The sequence below is a fragment of the Protomyctophum parallelum genome (assembly GCF_964188405.1).
Source record: "Protomyctophum parallelum genome assembly, chromosome: 12".
In the NCBI taxonomy this organism is placed as follows: Eukaryota; Metazoa; Chordata; class Actinopteri; order Myctophiformes; family Myctophidae; genus Protomyctophum; species Protomyctophum parallelum.
In genome coordinates this window covers 23,860,856-23,876,875 of record NC_139712.1, presented here as the reverse complement: position 1 = coordinate 23,876,875, position 16,020 = coordinate 23,860,856, and the positions used below count along the sequence as shown (strand labels likewise).

Here is a 16,020-nt window from a genome sequence, read left to right as displayed (position 1 = left end):
ACTCCCTGCAGTGCCCTGCTCAATGTGTTGTGTTTCATTCATTGGTCCATGGTCTCAGGTCATTGAGCGGCGCGCTATTGTGCGCGATTCTTCATCATTGTTGAGGATTTTTTAAAGGTGAAAATCAAGGAAAAGCAAAAGGCTATAGTCCATGGTCACGGACCGCATACTGGTCAAGGTCATTTATACTGGTGAAGATCATTTACTAGTCTTATAAAGGTCATTTATACTGGTCAAGGTCATTTACTAGTCTCATGAAGGTAATTTATACTGGTCACAGTCATATACTGGTCACGGTCATTTCTACTGGTGAAGGTCATTTATACTGGTCAAGGTCATTTGTACTTGTCAAGGTCATTTATACTGGTCAAGGTCATTTACTAGTCTTATTGAAGGTAATTTATACTGCTCAAGGTCATTGATATTGGTCAAGGTCATTAAGTGGCATGCTATAGTGCGCGATTCTTCATCATTGTTGAGGATTTGAAAAAAGGTTAAATCGCAGAAAAGCGAAAGGCTAAAGTCCATGGTCACGGAGGGCATACTATAGTATGTTGTTTTTCTTTTTTTGGTGGTGTGCGGGCTCCATCCAATAACTACACCAGTTGTGACGCAATAGAGTTTGCTGTGACCGTTGTGAATTATGGGTGATGTGGTCTTTGCCAAGACGGTGGATTGTGGCCCATGCCTTCCTGCTGTTATTTGTCATGTTGGTGTTCTCTATATCTTTTCGTCCTGGGCATGACGTTAAACTGTTCCGTTCGAGAGGACCGGCGACCCTCGAATGTAAACAGCCACAAAAGGAAACTATGTGTGTGTGAGGTGTTCTCTATCATTTCATTCCAGACTTTCCTTCGTTCATCCCCAACTTCACTGTCTATCTCCTGTGTTCTCCATTCATCTTGAGCGATACACAGTCGTCTGATGTGCGGGGGGAGGTGCCGGCTAGCGCATAAAGGCACGGGACAGGTGTTGTCTTGACGCATCCCGTGATGATGTGACAGGTGTCATTTAGGGCTGTGTCGACCAATTTGGTGTGACGTGATCGGCTCCAGCTTGAGCAGGCATACTCTGCTGTAAAGAAAGACAGGGCCATGGCAGTTGCACGGATTGTTTGTGGGTCTGCGCCCCACTTGGAGTTCACTAGTTTTCACAAGGATGTTATTGTGGGTGTTGACCGTGGCTTTTGTGTTCTCCACGTGTTTTTTGAAGAAGAGTGTCCTGTCCAGTGTAACTCCAAGATACATGGGGTGGGTATGGTTGGAGAGTTTGTGACCATCCCAAGTGACGCTCAGTTATTCTTTCGCGTCTCGGTTCCTCAGGTGGAAGCTGCATAGTTGGGTTTGTGTGTGTCTTTCTTTTTCTGTCTTTCTTTCTTAGGACGGAGATCAAGGTAGACGCCGTTGGAAGGCTCAACACAAGCCGATGCCCCTAGAGATCCATCCCAAAGCTTCCCTCAGGGAGCCCAGCAAGCCAGCTAGCCAGCAAGCCTGCCCAGTCAGCGAACGCAGCCAGTCAGCTCCGCCAGTCAGCCAGTGTAGATAGTCAGGCTGCCAAGCCAGAGCATATCAGCCCTTGCAGTCAGCCACTGCAGCCATGCCAGCCTTGCTCAGTCAGCTCAGCCAGGCCTCTCTCGAGGCCTGGCTCTCTGTCTGCCTGGCCCGGTCTGCCCCGCCCTGCCTTGCAGCAACAGAACCAGCCTTTCTGGCAAGCCAGCCAGCTCAGAATGCGAGCTGAGCAAGCCAGTGCAGCAACAAGCCCAGACTAGGTTACTGCAGCCTTACTGTGCAGCCACAGCCACTCAGCGGAGATCAGCAGGAGCTGGCCAGGCTCCAACCCTTGCAGCGCAGCCTTAGGCCGGATAGTCCCCCTGCCTGCACTTTGTTGCCTTCCTGGCCTGTCTGCCTGCCTAGGCGCCTCGGTCTTCCTGTCTGTCTGCCTTGGCCTGCCTGTCTGAAACTGGTTAAGACTAACTGCGTGCTTGCCAGCTGCGCTGGCTTGCTGAGCTCGTATTCTGAGCTGGCTGGCTTGCTAGCAAGGCTGGTTCTGTTGCTGCAAGGCAGGGCAGGGCAGACCGGGCCAGGCAGACAGAGAGCCAAGCCTCGAGAGAGAGGCCTGGCTGAGCTGACTGAGCAAGGCTGGTATGGCTGCAATGGCGGACTGCAAGGGCTGATATGCTCTGGCTTGTCAGCCTGACTTTCTACACTGGCTGACTGGCGGAGCTGGCTGGCTGCGTTGGCTGACTGGGCGGGCTTGCTGGCTAGCTGGCTTGCTGGACTCCCTGAGGGAAGCTTTGGGATGGCTCTCTAGGGGCATCGGCTTGTGTTGAGCCTTCCAACGGCGTCTACCTTGATCTTCATCCTAAGAAAGACAGACAGAAAAAGAAAGACACACACAAAGTCAACTATGCAGCTTCCACATGAGGAAGGCAGGCAGGAAGGCAGGCAGGCACGCAGGCAGGCACAAGCTGCCTGCGTGCTTGCTTCGCCCTCCAGTTGCTGCTCCAGTTATTTGTTTTCCCTCAAACCCATCCTCAATGTGTTGGGTGAGGTTGAGCTCTGTCCAGCACAGGACCGGACGGAAACCACCTTGGTCTTTAGTCAGCTTGGTGTCTATGAGTGGTATGAGGCGTCTCTTGTAGGTGATGCAGAGGAGGGAAATGGGTCGGTAGCTCTTTGAGGATGATGGGTCTTTGCCAGGTTTGGGGATTGCAACCACTTTGGCCTTTCTCCAGACAGAAGGGATGGTTTTCTGTGCCATGCATGTGTTCAGCATCCCCACGAGCCAGGTCTTTGCGTTAGGTTCCAGGTGCTGTATCATTTCTGCCAGTATGTCATCAATCCCTGCTGCTTTTCCGGGTTTCAACTTTCCCATTGCAGTTTCGAGTTCTTCTAGGTCGAAGGGTTTGGTTTGAGAGCTGGCTGATTGTGGTTGGTCTGATACCACTGTGCGATTGTATTCTCCTTTGGGTCGGCGGCGGTGTTGGTTACGACTGTTGGCCACCAGTTGTGATGCAACAGAGTTCGCTGTGACCGTTGTGAATTATGGGTGGCTCCCTGAGGTCCTTGATCCCCATGGGGTCCAACAGTGGTGAAGCGTGCACACACACATGCACACATGCACCTACACACGCACAGGCGCACATGCGTATGCACACCTGGACCTTTAAATGAACAACAACACAAAAACTAAGGCACTGGTGTCGGACTTCTGGTTTACCGGAACGGGGTTCAACTCCCTGCAGTGCCCTGCTCAATGTGTTGTATTTCATTCATTGGTCCATGGTCTCAGGTCATTGAGCGGCGCGCTATTGTGCACGATTCTTCATCATTGTTGAGGATTTTTTAAAGGTGAAAATCAAGGAAAAGCAAACATGACGCAGGGCATAACATACACATACATTAACAATATTTTCACATGTAAATAGTATGTATGTTTACTGTAATGAGTCACTCACAATGTATAGGTCATAAACTCAATGACTAGTGTAACAGAGAGGTCCTCTGTTATTTGTCCTTTGCAGTGCACATAGACATTGTGGCCTTTATTAATTGATTGAATAATTGCATAGCACATGAGCACTAGCTGACCACGAGCTAACTAGTTCTACCTGTGGAGGCAGAATGTTTGATAATCTGGCAAGTGCAATAGGCCTATGTTAGCTCTGGTCCATAGCCCTAATGCGAACTTTCAATAAATACTCTTTGAAATGTCTATGGGAAAAATGCATTGCAAATTATTTCCTGGGCCTGGCGTGATAAGGGGCGGGACTGTGACTCTGTGACTGTGACTCCCTGCTTTAGAATGATGGTGTAGTCCAAAGTAGATTACTGCGCATATGGGATTAATTGTAATGGCATGCGCCATAAATGTACGCAAAGAAATGCCATTTAATCAGAAAACTATATGTGTAATCATTAAACATCGTGTTCAGCTTAAATCAATGATATTGCATTGATTGAAGCAACTCTTTAACAATGTTTTCATACCATGGATGTATGTATCAAACATAAGGGAATTATTAAATATTACCGGGTGTACCAGTTTGGTCGTTTGAGTCAGAATAATGGGAAATACATTGATTACACAAAAAAGAGGAAACGTTTGATTGATTGAGTTGTACAATGTTATACAACCCTAAACTGATTTGACAGCTGATATGTCAAATATGTAAATATTCCATATAATGTTATGATAATGACATGAGAACAGTTACAGCAGGGGCCACGTGTTCCTCACAAGCTCACACTGAGCTTGTAGATCGGCTGTTTTCAAATGGCCAAAATGTGTGGCTGAAGTGGATTTTGATATCCAAAAAGAAAGATCTACAGTGAGGTCAGATGTGGAGTTGCTGGCCAGCTCATATGCAGATCTAGTATGTCTAACCATGGCTATCCTCAGGGTTTGATGAGGTCAGTAATAATATGAAGATCATAATAATATGAAGATCATCAAATATGACCTCATCAAACCTTGAGGTCACGACACTGACCTCATCAAACCCTGAGGATTTTAGTAGTGTAGATCCATATGTGGAGCTGACTATCATCACCTGGATCTGTAAATACTCAAGTACAATTACTCCAAAATTGTACTTAAGTACAGTACTTAAGTAAATGTACTTGGTTATACTTTCCACCAATGCAATAGTTACATCAGGGGCCACATTGCACAGCCCAGTTTACTGCTGCCAGGGGCCTTTGAGGGCCACACATTGTCAATGTGCACCGTTGCTCCAGTCAACTCCAAACTTCATGTCAGGGGTCTGACATGAGAATAGTCACACCATTCTCATGTCAGACCTTTGTTATAATAATAATAATAATAATAGACCTTTGTTATGGGCTTTGCTTATTCACATATCATGTGCCAACGGCAGCCTATACCCAGGTGTGTTTACCACTGACGACATCTGACCCAGGGCTGATGAAATACTGCCTCAACAGGTGCCATGAAGATAATTAATTTCCACATCTAATGAGGGGAATGAGTCACTGAAGATCCCTTTCAAAACATGCTTCAAATTAATTAACAATATATTATGAGTGCCATATATAGGGATGGGCAACAATAGAGGGTATGCACGTGACATCATCATCATCATACCCGGAAGTTACGCCTATACTGAGTGGCAAAAAAATACCTTTTGGCCTTGACATCCCATACATCCAAACAGAAAAGTCCTATCTGATTGCATTGAAGAATGTTAAACTCACAAGCTTTGCCACTCGATTTGCCACTCACTTTATCCATGCACATACCCTCTATACAGTAAATCAAAATGGTTGTTAATACAAAATACACCAAATGACCAGCTCGGCCGCCTTGCGGTTAGCCCTAAGATATGGTGGTTGGGCTTCAATTCCCCGGCCAGATCGTACAAAATACTATAATGATGGGGCCCAATGCCTCCTTGCCTGGCATTCAGCATCAAGGGCTGGCTTGGGGGTAAGACCCTGTGACATACCAGCTTGGGGGTAAGACCCTGTGACATACCAGCTTGGGGGTAAGACCCTGTGACATACCAGCTTGGGGGTAAGACCCTGTGACATACCAGCTTGGGGGTAAGACCCTGTGACATACCAGCTTGGGGGTAAGACCCTGTGACATACCAGCTTGGGGGTAAGACCCTGTGACATACCAGCTTGGGGGTAAGACCCTGTGACATACCAGCTTGGGGGTAAGACCCTGTGACATACCAGCTTGGGGGTAAGACCCTGTGACATACCAGCTTGGGGGTAAGACCCTGTGACATACCAGCTTGGGGGTAAGACCCTGTGACATACCAGCTTGGGGGTAAGACCCTGTGACATACCAGCTTCATGTCCAGGGAATGTACTTGTACATCAAGCTGCTAGTCAAGGGTAGGCATGTCATGGTGTAGGAAATTTCCGGTTAATAAATGCACGTTGCCACAGGTAACACCATGTACGTAGCCCACTTTAATTACCGGTACTTGCATATTTTTCTGCATTTCACTCCCCTACTCTACTTCACTGAAATTTACATTTGTCATAAATTGGCAGTACATTTTGTCTTAGATAACTTTCAGTTACTGAAGAATTAGGACCTAGTATTTTATTCCTGGCCTGCACCAAAATACTAAGCTGCAAGTACTATACACGCAATACAGATGCCAGGATTGTAATATAAAATGAGGGGACCACAAGAAACAGGTTTTGAGAGGATTTAATGTGTTGACATCTGTGCTTGAATGTGAACAGACACTCAGATGTTTGGATTGACGATCTTTCCCATGAACAGAATGTTGTCCGAGTCAGCGATGAGAACCATGAAGGGACGATCAAACTTCAGTTCAGGGACAGGGAGAGGCATGGAATACGAGACTGTCTCGATGCCTGTAACTGCAGTCGCAGTAGCTCCAGTCTCATCTACATCCAATGTGGCTTGGTGCACAACCTGTGCATAATAAAAGATTTCATCAGTGATTCTCACAATTAATTTCAAGGACCCCCATTTTCTTGGTATGCATTAGGCCAAGGCCACGGGCCCTCATAACTAAGAGTTAAAGACCTGTAAAGGTCCATTTGGTTCCTAACTATCAGCTGGGACCCCTGGAAACCCCTCAACTGTCCTAGGTTTGAAAACAATTTGATTAGATAAAATATCCTTTATTGATCCGATCCCTGTGGGGAAATCAAGGTGTCATAGCAGCAACAGCAGTGGGCCAATAGGCATCATGGTAGGTACAGGTACGAGTATTGAGGAATAAGATCAAATGTAGCCTCGGTCCCAGGCTTACTTATCTGCGAAAAGAAAAGCCTGGTCACAACCTAAGGCAGAGAAGCTATCGGCGGTTGTATCCTCCGGAACAGCCTTCAAATGTATTTCCCCCGGATACGATATTTTCCCGACCAATCACAACACTTGTTTCATTCGCGGAGAATGTAAACTGATTTATAAAGCATCAACGATTTCACTTCCGCTAAAATCCCGCAACTTTAGCTGATAGTCTTTTCAGCTTAGGTCTTGCCCAGGGTGGATCAAATGAGAATAAATAAACATAGTCTCAGTTTGACCCTAGCCATGTGCACTTGTTTGGACTCAGTATTAACACAATAGTCTCTCAATAAATATGCCTTTGTTGTGATAGAAAAGAAGGGACAAAAAGACAGTCAGACACTCATCCATTGTGACAGCTCTTACCTTTGACACAGCCAGACTGTGGTCCTCTGAAATGCCACTGAGATCAGCTGCATCACCAAACATGTCCGTCATTCCCATCTGACGCAGCACAGGTGCCAGGTTCATTTTAGTCTTGATGGAAAATTTGGGAACAAATATATTGTACTTCCTGAAAAGGAAATACAAAACACCAGATTATGGCAAGATATTGTGGATGAACTGTCTGATCGTGTTATGAGATCAATCTGGAATTGATTGATCCATCTCTGACGTAAATGGTAAATATAGGGCCTTATATAGTCCCTTTATCCAAGGCGCTTTAGATTGTTTCATTCACATACACATTCACACACCAATGAAACCATGCAAAGGCACCAACCAGCACATCAGGAGCAATTAGGGGTTCAGTGTCTTGCTCAAGGACACTTCAACACTAACTCTGGGGAGCCCGGGTTCGAACTGGCAACCTTACGGTTACCATTCGGCCACTCTACCCCTGAACCACCGCCGCCTGACTTAGTGCATATTACCGAAGCGACTTTGGGAACCTTGAAAAGGGCTTTTCAATTAGTGTAGAAAGATTGTTATTGAGGGCATATGGTCCTTCATTGTATTTGTATGTTTTCTTCTTCTTCTTCTACTTCTTCTTCTTCTTCTTCTTCTTCTTCTTCTTCTTCTTCTTCAGCCAAACTGGCTTAACCGTGCAGTCAGTTTTCGTTAAGCTTGGCAATATGGTAGTAGAGGGCTATGCCAAACGGACCAGTGAAGATGTGACGGGGGTCAAGTGTTCTTTTTCTTTTTTTGTGTTTCCTAATGGCCTTATTATTTACCTATTAATCAGTAATATTGTTTTCCCTTGTGTCCTTTATATTACTGTCTTAATGTGCTGTTGTGTTGTGTAATATCATTTAAGGGTTGTGTTCTTGAACGTCCCCTTTAAGCCCTTAATTACATGACCAGGGCCAGCCCTGTCAACGAGTGGGGTGGAGCTCCAGTGACTATAAATGGTGCCAGAGAATTCATTCAACAGAGAGACAGGAAAGGGAGAAGGCCTGCAGGAGTGGGTCTGTTGTGTGCGGACGATGAGACAGGAGGAGTTGTGCAAACTAACCAAGGATCTGGACCGGCAGATGAGACAGTGACAGAGGGGAAGCCAAATCACCGCAGCAGAGGGGCTAAGTTGCGACTTGCCCCTCTCCAAGCTCTCCCCCTCTGTGTCCTTCAAGTTGACCTTGACAACATACTGTCTGTAGCTGCCATTGTGGAGTGAGGTTATTGGGACTGGATGAACTGGCGGTGTGTCCATTGTGTGTTCACAGTGATGCTGAGAAGTTCCCTCGACCCCACCTGGCTGCCAAGAGACTAATTGCCCCCTTGCAAGTTGCACATTTTGAACAGTAATGTTTTAAGAGTTGTTGATTATTGTTTTGGTTGTTTGGTTAATTAGTTAGGTTGTTTATAGGATATAGGTAGGTTAGGCTTTTATATTTTTCTATTGTATTTTTAATCGGCCATCTTAAAGTGCCCATGTATAGGACTAATAAAATCCACATTGTTTTGTACCAACGGTACCTTAGAACTGCTTCTGTTTCAGTTATTCCTGGGTTTCCTATGTTTAAATGCTCTTTTACCTGGTATAAGACTAGATACCTGTGTGCATCTTTATATTGAAGTTAAGAGTGTTATACAGAGGACCATCCTCATTAAAAAAGGTGGCGTAGTCGCAAACCAGCTTTATTGGGTTTCACAATTATGCACCCTGCACTTTTAACAGTGCACTTCGAAAATATATATATTGTGTTTCTCATGAAGTAATTCCATGCAAGTTCTATGTGACTCTAATCGGCCCGGGTCACAAAGACGTAAAGCCCACAACCATTGGCCAAAGGGTGGCGCTATAGCACCAATTGAAATGCTAACTTTGAACAGGCATAGCTCATGAACCCTTTGACCGTCAGCAATAAAACATCAATATTTATTTAGCGAATGCAAAGTCCTTAAGCCAAGCGGTTGCCTCCTGGTCTGCTGTGTGGAGGGTGATTAATCCTCCTCCTTCCAGTCTTTGGAGAGGACACACTTCTATGATGTGCTCCATAGTTTGCTCCTCACCACACGCACACAGTGGGCTTGGGCTATTGCCCGATTTGTGAAGGCTGGCCAAGCAGGGGCCATGTCCAGTTCTGAAAAAAAAACATCAATACACATATGTGTCTCCTCATGCCGAACAACGTTTGTGTTCTGACTTTTGACCTCTGACCTTTAGATCACCCAGTATTTTGAATTGAATAATTTCTGCTGTCGGCACTCCAGGCCAAACCGTGGAGTATTTTTTCTTTTACGAAATGCGGCAATATGGTAGAAGGCTAAGTCACCCTGCTTAGACACGAAGCCCACAACCATTGGACAAAGGGTGGTGCTACAGAGATACAACTTCAATACTGTACACATTATGCGCCTCCTCACGAGGAACAAATGTCTTAAGGGGACCTATGAACTGTGACCCTTAGATTCACCATTTTGAATTATATGAAAAACTGTTCAAATCTATCTACTCCTGGGATTTTTGATCAAAATGCAAGGACATTTCTTGGGCTTTTGTTTTAAGTTTAAAAATGAAGCTTTTGTGAGCCAATCAATATTGCAGTTTTACGAAAATTATTCTTCTGCCCCTAATACATATATGCAGAGTCGCATGTTTATGAAACTTTATATGGTAAATAGCGCTGAAACCAATCTTACTAAAGTTGGTCAAAGGGGGGCACTATACTAAAGCAATCGTTTGATAAAGGAAAACTTTGAATAGGCATTAACTCATGCCTCGTTTGGCCAAAAGAAACCCAAAAAAATGCAACATTGGTGAAAACCTTTGCAACGGGGTATACAGTATGCATTTAAAAGTGTCATGTCAAACCTAGTCCTCATGCCGTTGAGCCACTTGGCGTAGTGCATGGGGCAGATGTGCTCCTCCAGCTCCGTCAAACCTCCGTCAGGGAGCAGCAGCAGCATGGAGTAGGTGTTGTTGAAGGGTATACGGAGGACCGTGGTGGAGATCGACTGGTCAATGTAGACATCAAACCTGTCCTTCATGTTCATCATCTGGACAGGAACCTGCGACCGCACCATTTGGATCGTTAGAGGATACATCACACTATAATTAACCGAGTGTGTGTCTGTGTGTCAGAAACACTGCCGTAACTCCTTACTGCCTGCACCAATCACTCCCACTTTTCACACAGGCATTGGCCATATGAATATGGAGGGCGTATAACGAAGCCCTTTTTTCAATTTGACACATTAATGATTATTAATTTATTTATTAGTCAATTACAAACGCACCCGGGCGCAGTACCCTTCACGGCCACAAGGGGGGGGGGGGAAATATCTCACAACGGGTAAGGACTAGTAATAATAACACAGTAAATGGTGACGCAAGATTTTCCACAGTCGCCCTGGAAAACAAGGAATGATCAATTTTCGATTACTGCATCGACTGTTGCTCACTTCAAATGTTTTCCAAAACACTCTTGAGAGCAACATTTAGTTGTAAATGACAGAGCGTCGCAGTCCCTCCCCCTTTCAACGAGTGGCCCAGGAAATGGTTCTCCATTCATTTTCACCATAGGCGATTCCAAAAGTATTTATTTAAAGACGGTTACGCCGCGGACAAAGCCAACTCGGATCGTGACAAATCATGACAATGAACACAATGTTTTGGGCCGAAACAAAACAAATAGTGTTGTCTCCTGCCTTTATTTGATTTTATCGGCCCAAAACATTGTGTTCATTGTCATGATTTGTCACGATCCGAGTTGGCTTTGTCCGCGGCATAACCGTCTTTAAATAAATACTTTTGGAATCGCCTATGGTGAAAATGAATAGAGAAGCATTTCCTGGGCCACTCGTTGTTCTGAAAGGGGGAGGGACTGCGACGCTCTATAGTGTGTTTGTTTATATGGCTGTCATGTTGGATACGGCATACTGGTAATTGAATTCAAACAGCACAGCAGGTGCTCTGATAGTCTTTGATTATACAGCGGTCGGTTATAGAGCTGATTGGTGATTTTTCCGAATTCATGCAACTGAATTCAGCGATTGACCAAGCTGTGTAATAAAAGATACTATACAAATAGGTGCAATTAGTGATTACCAAAGAAACTGATAAAAAAATCAATTCAGTAAGACAGTAGTGTTACGGGGTGTGGTACCTGCTTTTGCTCATCCACATTGAACTTATCCTCCCTGGTACGTGCAGGTTCAAATGGAGTCTGCCATTTTCCTGTTTGACAGAAAACAGTGTAGAAACAACAATGACAATAATGAGATGTAATTGAAATGAGGGAACACTGTAGCCATGAGAGTGTCTGGGGACCACCAGGGGTCCAGATGAGTTATTATTAATTAGCAAATTCGAACATTGCTGGTCCACAATAACGTACCTGACCTGGCGGAGACCTGTGCTCCAAGGAGCACTTTTTCTAATTAAATTTCTGTGTGGTATTTTTATTTATATTTGAAACTACAGAATTGAATAACAGCTCGGAGATGACGTATCTTACCTTTGTAATATATGTAACTAACAAGATACATGATAGTATCAGGATCCAGGTCTTCCACTATTTGGTCTATCTTGCCGTGGGTCCTCTCCCCCACATACTTGTTGATGGTAGCAGCACTCTCTGTGCGATCTTTAAAGTTCACATCGAACCCGTCCGCCAGGTAGAACTGCCTGAGAGCATCCAGGAATTCAGCCTGTGGCTTGAACTTATTGTCCACAAACACTGCAGTTCCTGCTTCTGATGACTTGTTGACTCCGGTCAGAAGTCCATGGAAGGCCTGGTTTACATCAGCCTGCTTCAGCACGGAGCTGTTGAAGCCCAGACCACTGAAGAGCTGCTGGTGGGTTTGGCCCCGGGCCCCTACAGACAAGGCTGCCAGGGCCAGGCTGACACTAGCAGGTGAGAAAAAGATGTTCTTGCCTTGGCTGTCCGTTTGACCGGCCAGTTGCCTGTACAGGTTGAAGGTGAAACCTTTGTTTGCTGATTTCACCATGGCGAGGCTGTTTGCAGCGTGGTCTGCATTGTTATCACCATGACCTGTAGGTGATGGGAATGATTTGTGGTAAGAAACACAGGGGAACATTTTCTTAACCAATTTGGCTTCTCCCTTTACCACAAATAATTGATCTACAAGCTCACATCACTTCGCATTGTGATGCATTGTGACTCTGAGCTTGTAGATGCATGCTGACTTTCCGAAATTACGTCATAGGCCAGCCAAGTCTATGGACTGATAATGTCTGTTGAGAGCCTAATTATAAATGTCCCGCCCAAGCCAAAGTCTATGGACTGTTTGTTTAGGGTAAGTTATGGTAGGACGTCATCTCACTGATATAAATACATCTTGTAATAAATGTATTTTGTAATAAATGTATTTTTCACAGACATGAGAACAAATCAACATCAAATGTGATTTTGAGGGGCGCTAGCCCCTCCTATGCCCAGCTTTGTGTGTTTGTGTGAATTTTAGCGATGATTTGATTGGCTCAGCAACCAATAGCGATGATTTGATTGGCTGACGTTTGAGGATAAACAGTGAGGGCAGAAAAGTTGTGATTGGCCGGAATGACAGAAAATTGAGGATGCCAATTGTGATTGGCCTGAATATGATGATGTATGATAGGAGCGCCCCTCACTTCACACAAGTGTGATTATTTTGATATACAGTATACAAAGGATATAATCTGACCAGAAGCAGGGATAACACATATCCCCACTGGCCATAAAAACATTAGAGATCAGACATCTAAAGATAAACAAAAACATTAGTGACCAGAAACCAGACATCTAAAGCAGACATGGATCTGAATCCAACCCTGGTCAGCTCTGTTACCTTCATGGTGATGTCCTGTACCCAGACATACCAGCACTGATAGAATCCACACCCCCACGGCTCCTTGCGTCATGGTGAGCTTTCAAAGGATTGAAAGATTTCTATCAGTCAAGTTCACTCGTTGTTAAAAAACATTATGCCCTTTTAATCTTTCAAAATGGCGACCCAGGGTGCCCACTTTTTAGACCCACTTTTTGAAATTGTCTTTTACAAAGACGTCCACAGACGTCCTGGGCACGACATGTGGTAATTCCTAGGACGTCTGTGGACGTCTTGGGCACAAAATGTGTTTGAATGAATGAATCCTTTCAATGTCTGGAACTACGATGTTGTAGTCCATTCCCAAATCAAATATCAAAATCAAATATAAAAAATAACTGTTTTTCAAGCAGATTAAAAGTATATTATTTTCGGCGAGCTACACTATATTATTATAACACATTATAAATTAGCCTAAAGACTTCCTATGAAGTAGCTAGTAAATTACTCACCTTCCTAATGTGAAGACACCTCACCACAGACTGTTGAAAGACAGACAAAGGACGGGGAGACAACCCCTTTTAACAACCGATCAGAGCCACTGCACTTTGACATGTTCATTTGCCAATATGTCCTTCTCTTATTTGCTCTGCCTTTGTGTGTATTCTGTGTAATGATTGCTGTTTAAGCTATCAAAAATGACGTAAAAGTCCATAATGCTGTTGGACGGAGATCTTTCTTCTACAAAACCCCATTTGATTGGAATAATATTCCTCTATCTCTTAGATCGATCGATTTCATCCATCAGTCGCATTAGAACGTCCAACACAGAGTAAATAAGGTGGTTGAGTGGAGTCATAAGAACGCTCACATCATTAAAAGGGACAATTCACCCTTCTATATATATAGGTTAAATATATGTTAATGACGTTTAGAAATATGTGGTTTTAGATATCTTTGATTTGTGCAGTGTCCTCACTTAAGGCTCATACATAGTCTGGATTTACGGTGGTGGGGTGACCACCGAACTACAACATGACGTCACGAGCCGCGGTGAAGAGCAAACCACCGCCACCGCTCCAGCCCTTCTCTCTGTTTTTACTCACCACCGCTCAATGTTATTTCAGCTCCGGTGGTCAGCTCACCACCGGAGCGGTGGTCACCTCGCCACCGAAAATCCAGACTATTACCTTTACTTAATGGACTACATGTTGTCTCAGTAGTATAGTTTTACTGAGGTCAAGGTTGTCAATCACAGCGACTGGCCAATCACAGCGCGTCGACTGCACAACCCGTGTAGGCTTCGGTATGTCGTGTCCATGACATCAATCACGGACACTGAGGAAATCTAAAATACATTAACCATATTACACACCAGGAACGTGTTCTAAATATTCTAAACGTCATTAACATATGTTTTTGCCAAAAGGGTGAAGTGACCCTTTAATGGTACCGATTGTTTAATGGTGAACCACTAGAGACAGATACCTCATTATTATTCATAGTGGACCACTTATGTTCATACCTAGGAGTAGTAATAGACCATCTTGTCATGGAAAGATCAGATAAAATCAGTGTGTAAGAAAATAAAGCAAATCATCTATTTCCTTCGCCGTTTAAGATCTTTTGGTGCTAGTAAGACGTATTATTTTACTATATATACTACTATGAGTGTTCTTCAGTACTGTAGTACCACCTGGTATGGATGTTTGTCTGTAGCCTTAAATTCACAACTGCTGAAACAGCTGAACATTTCGTTCAAAGGTTGGCAGGAGGTTGCGCCAAGGATTACATAGACAAATGACACTTCATGGCCTGAAAAGGTTGATCACTGATCTATGATGACAGCGTGGAGTCACAGTGCAACACATTCATACATTATGGAGATCGAAAGCACCACAATTAAGATGTTCTCAGAATCGTTATAGCAACATCCTTTACATGTGTGTAAAGAAAAAAAAACAAAAAAAAAACAAAGGGTGGATTTAAGGTTTTAAGCATTTTATTTAGTTTTAGAGAAAAACTTTCAAATCTTAAATCTCCTATATGATGACGTCATTCACTGATGAATGCAAAAATGAATTTGTGGTTCTATAACGGAAGTTAAATTAATTTGTTTAAAGTCACATAATTCTCACATCACTCTTCATCATTATAGATGGTGATACCGTGATACTATTACTGACTGGAGAATAAAAGGCTGACATTTCCTCTGAGCCAAGTCAGACTAATTCAGAACTGGGACACCAGCGGAATTAACTGTGTGGCATAACAGAATATTAGCAGTAGTCTATATTGAGAAGCCCTACTAAATCAGAATTAAAGCAAGACCTCTGTACAGCATCCATTTTACACATACTTTTAATTGAGTCATTAAAGAGTGAAAACGTTTAAAATACAAGGGGGGGGGGGGCTGGGAAATTACATGAGTATTTAATTTAACATTGTGATTAAACCATACTTGCCTGCTCTGCTTCATATATTTATGTATTATATATATATAGATATATCATGAGCTATTTAAGACAATAGTTTACAAAGTAAAAAAAGAAAAAAGAAAAGTCCTAACATTACCAAATAAGAATTAAGTCAAATATAAAATGAGTTATTCGAATGGGATACGGTGTAAAACTCGAGGGGAAATCTCTGTACTGAACCCCTCTATACAGATAGGACTCTAAACATTCCAAGGCCCACACACACACAAACCATCCTGAGTCCATTCCAATGATACGATACATGGTCCATTACTTACCGCATAACTGTAAAACGGCCTTACTTAGTCCTTTTAGTCCCATTTGGGAAGTCATCTCCTCACCCAAAGCATGTGCAAGTGTCCCAAAAGCACATTTAATGAGAAAAGTCTTTGATTGCATGGCAGCCTATAGTGTGTTGCTAAGACATCCAGTTGTCATTGGCGATTTACGACATATAGGCCTAATGTAAAGGTTTGTTCTCAGCCTAAAGCTGGTTGGAGAAGATGCCTAAAATGTTTATTTTTGTTGA

The 16,020-nt window shown here is 43.7% G+C and overlaps 1 protein-coding gene across 1 annotated transcript; it reads right to left on the bottom strand.

Annotated features, from left to right (window-relative positions):
* Nucleotides 1–6,214: 6,214 nt before the first annotated feature.
* Nucleotides 6,215–13,161, bottom strand: LOC310867981 (alpha-1-antiproteinase-like). Its single transcript, XM_083778181.1, has 6 exons — nucleotides 13,036–13,161; nucleotides 11,703–12,239; nucleotides 11,352–11,422; nucleotides 10,058–10,254; nucleotides 7,168–7,315; nucleotides 6,215–6,420 (listed from the first exon to the last, which is right to left on the bottom strand). Exons 1-6 carry the CDS (start codon nucleotides 13,106–13,108, stop codon nucleotides 6,229–6,231), a joined length of 1,218 nt encoding a protein of 405 aa, XP_083634307.1. The 5' UTR covers nucleotides 13,109–13,161; the 3' UTR covers nucleotides 6,215–6,228.
* Between the last annotated feature and the right edge of the window lie 2,859 nt (nucleotides 13,162–16,020).

Coding starts and splice junctions, on each gene's coding strand:
- LOC310867981 (XM_083778181.1), bottom strand. CDS start 13,108: ATGACGCAAGGAGCCGTGGGGGTGTGGATTCTATCAGTGCTGGTATGT. Junction 11,423..11,702: donor TAGTTACATATATTACAAAG/GTAAGATACGTC, acceptor TCTGTCAAACAG/GAAAATGGCAGACTCCATTT. Junction 7,316..10,057: donor CTCAACGGCATGAGGACTAG/GTTTGACATGAC, acceptor TTTCCTTTTCAG/GAAGTACAATATATTTGTTC.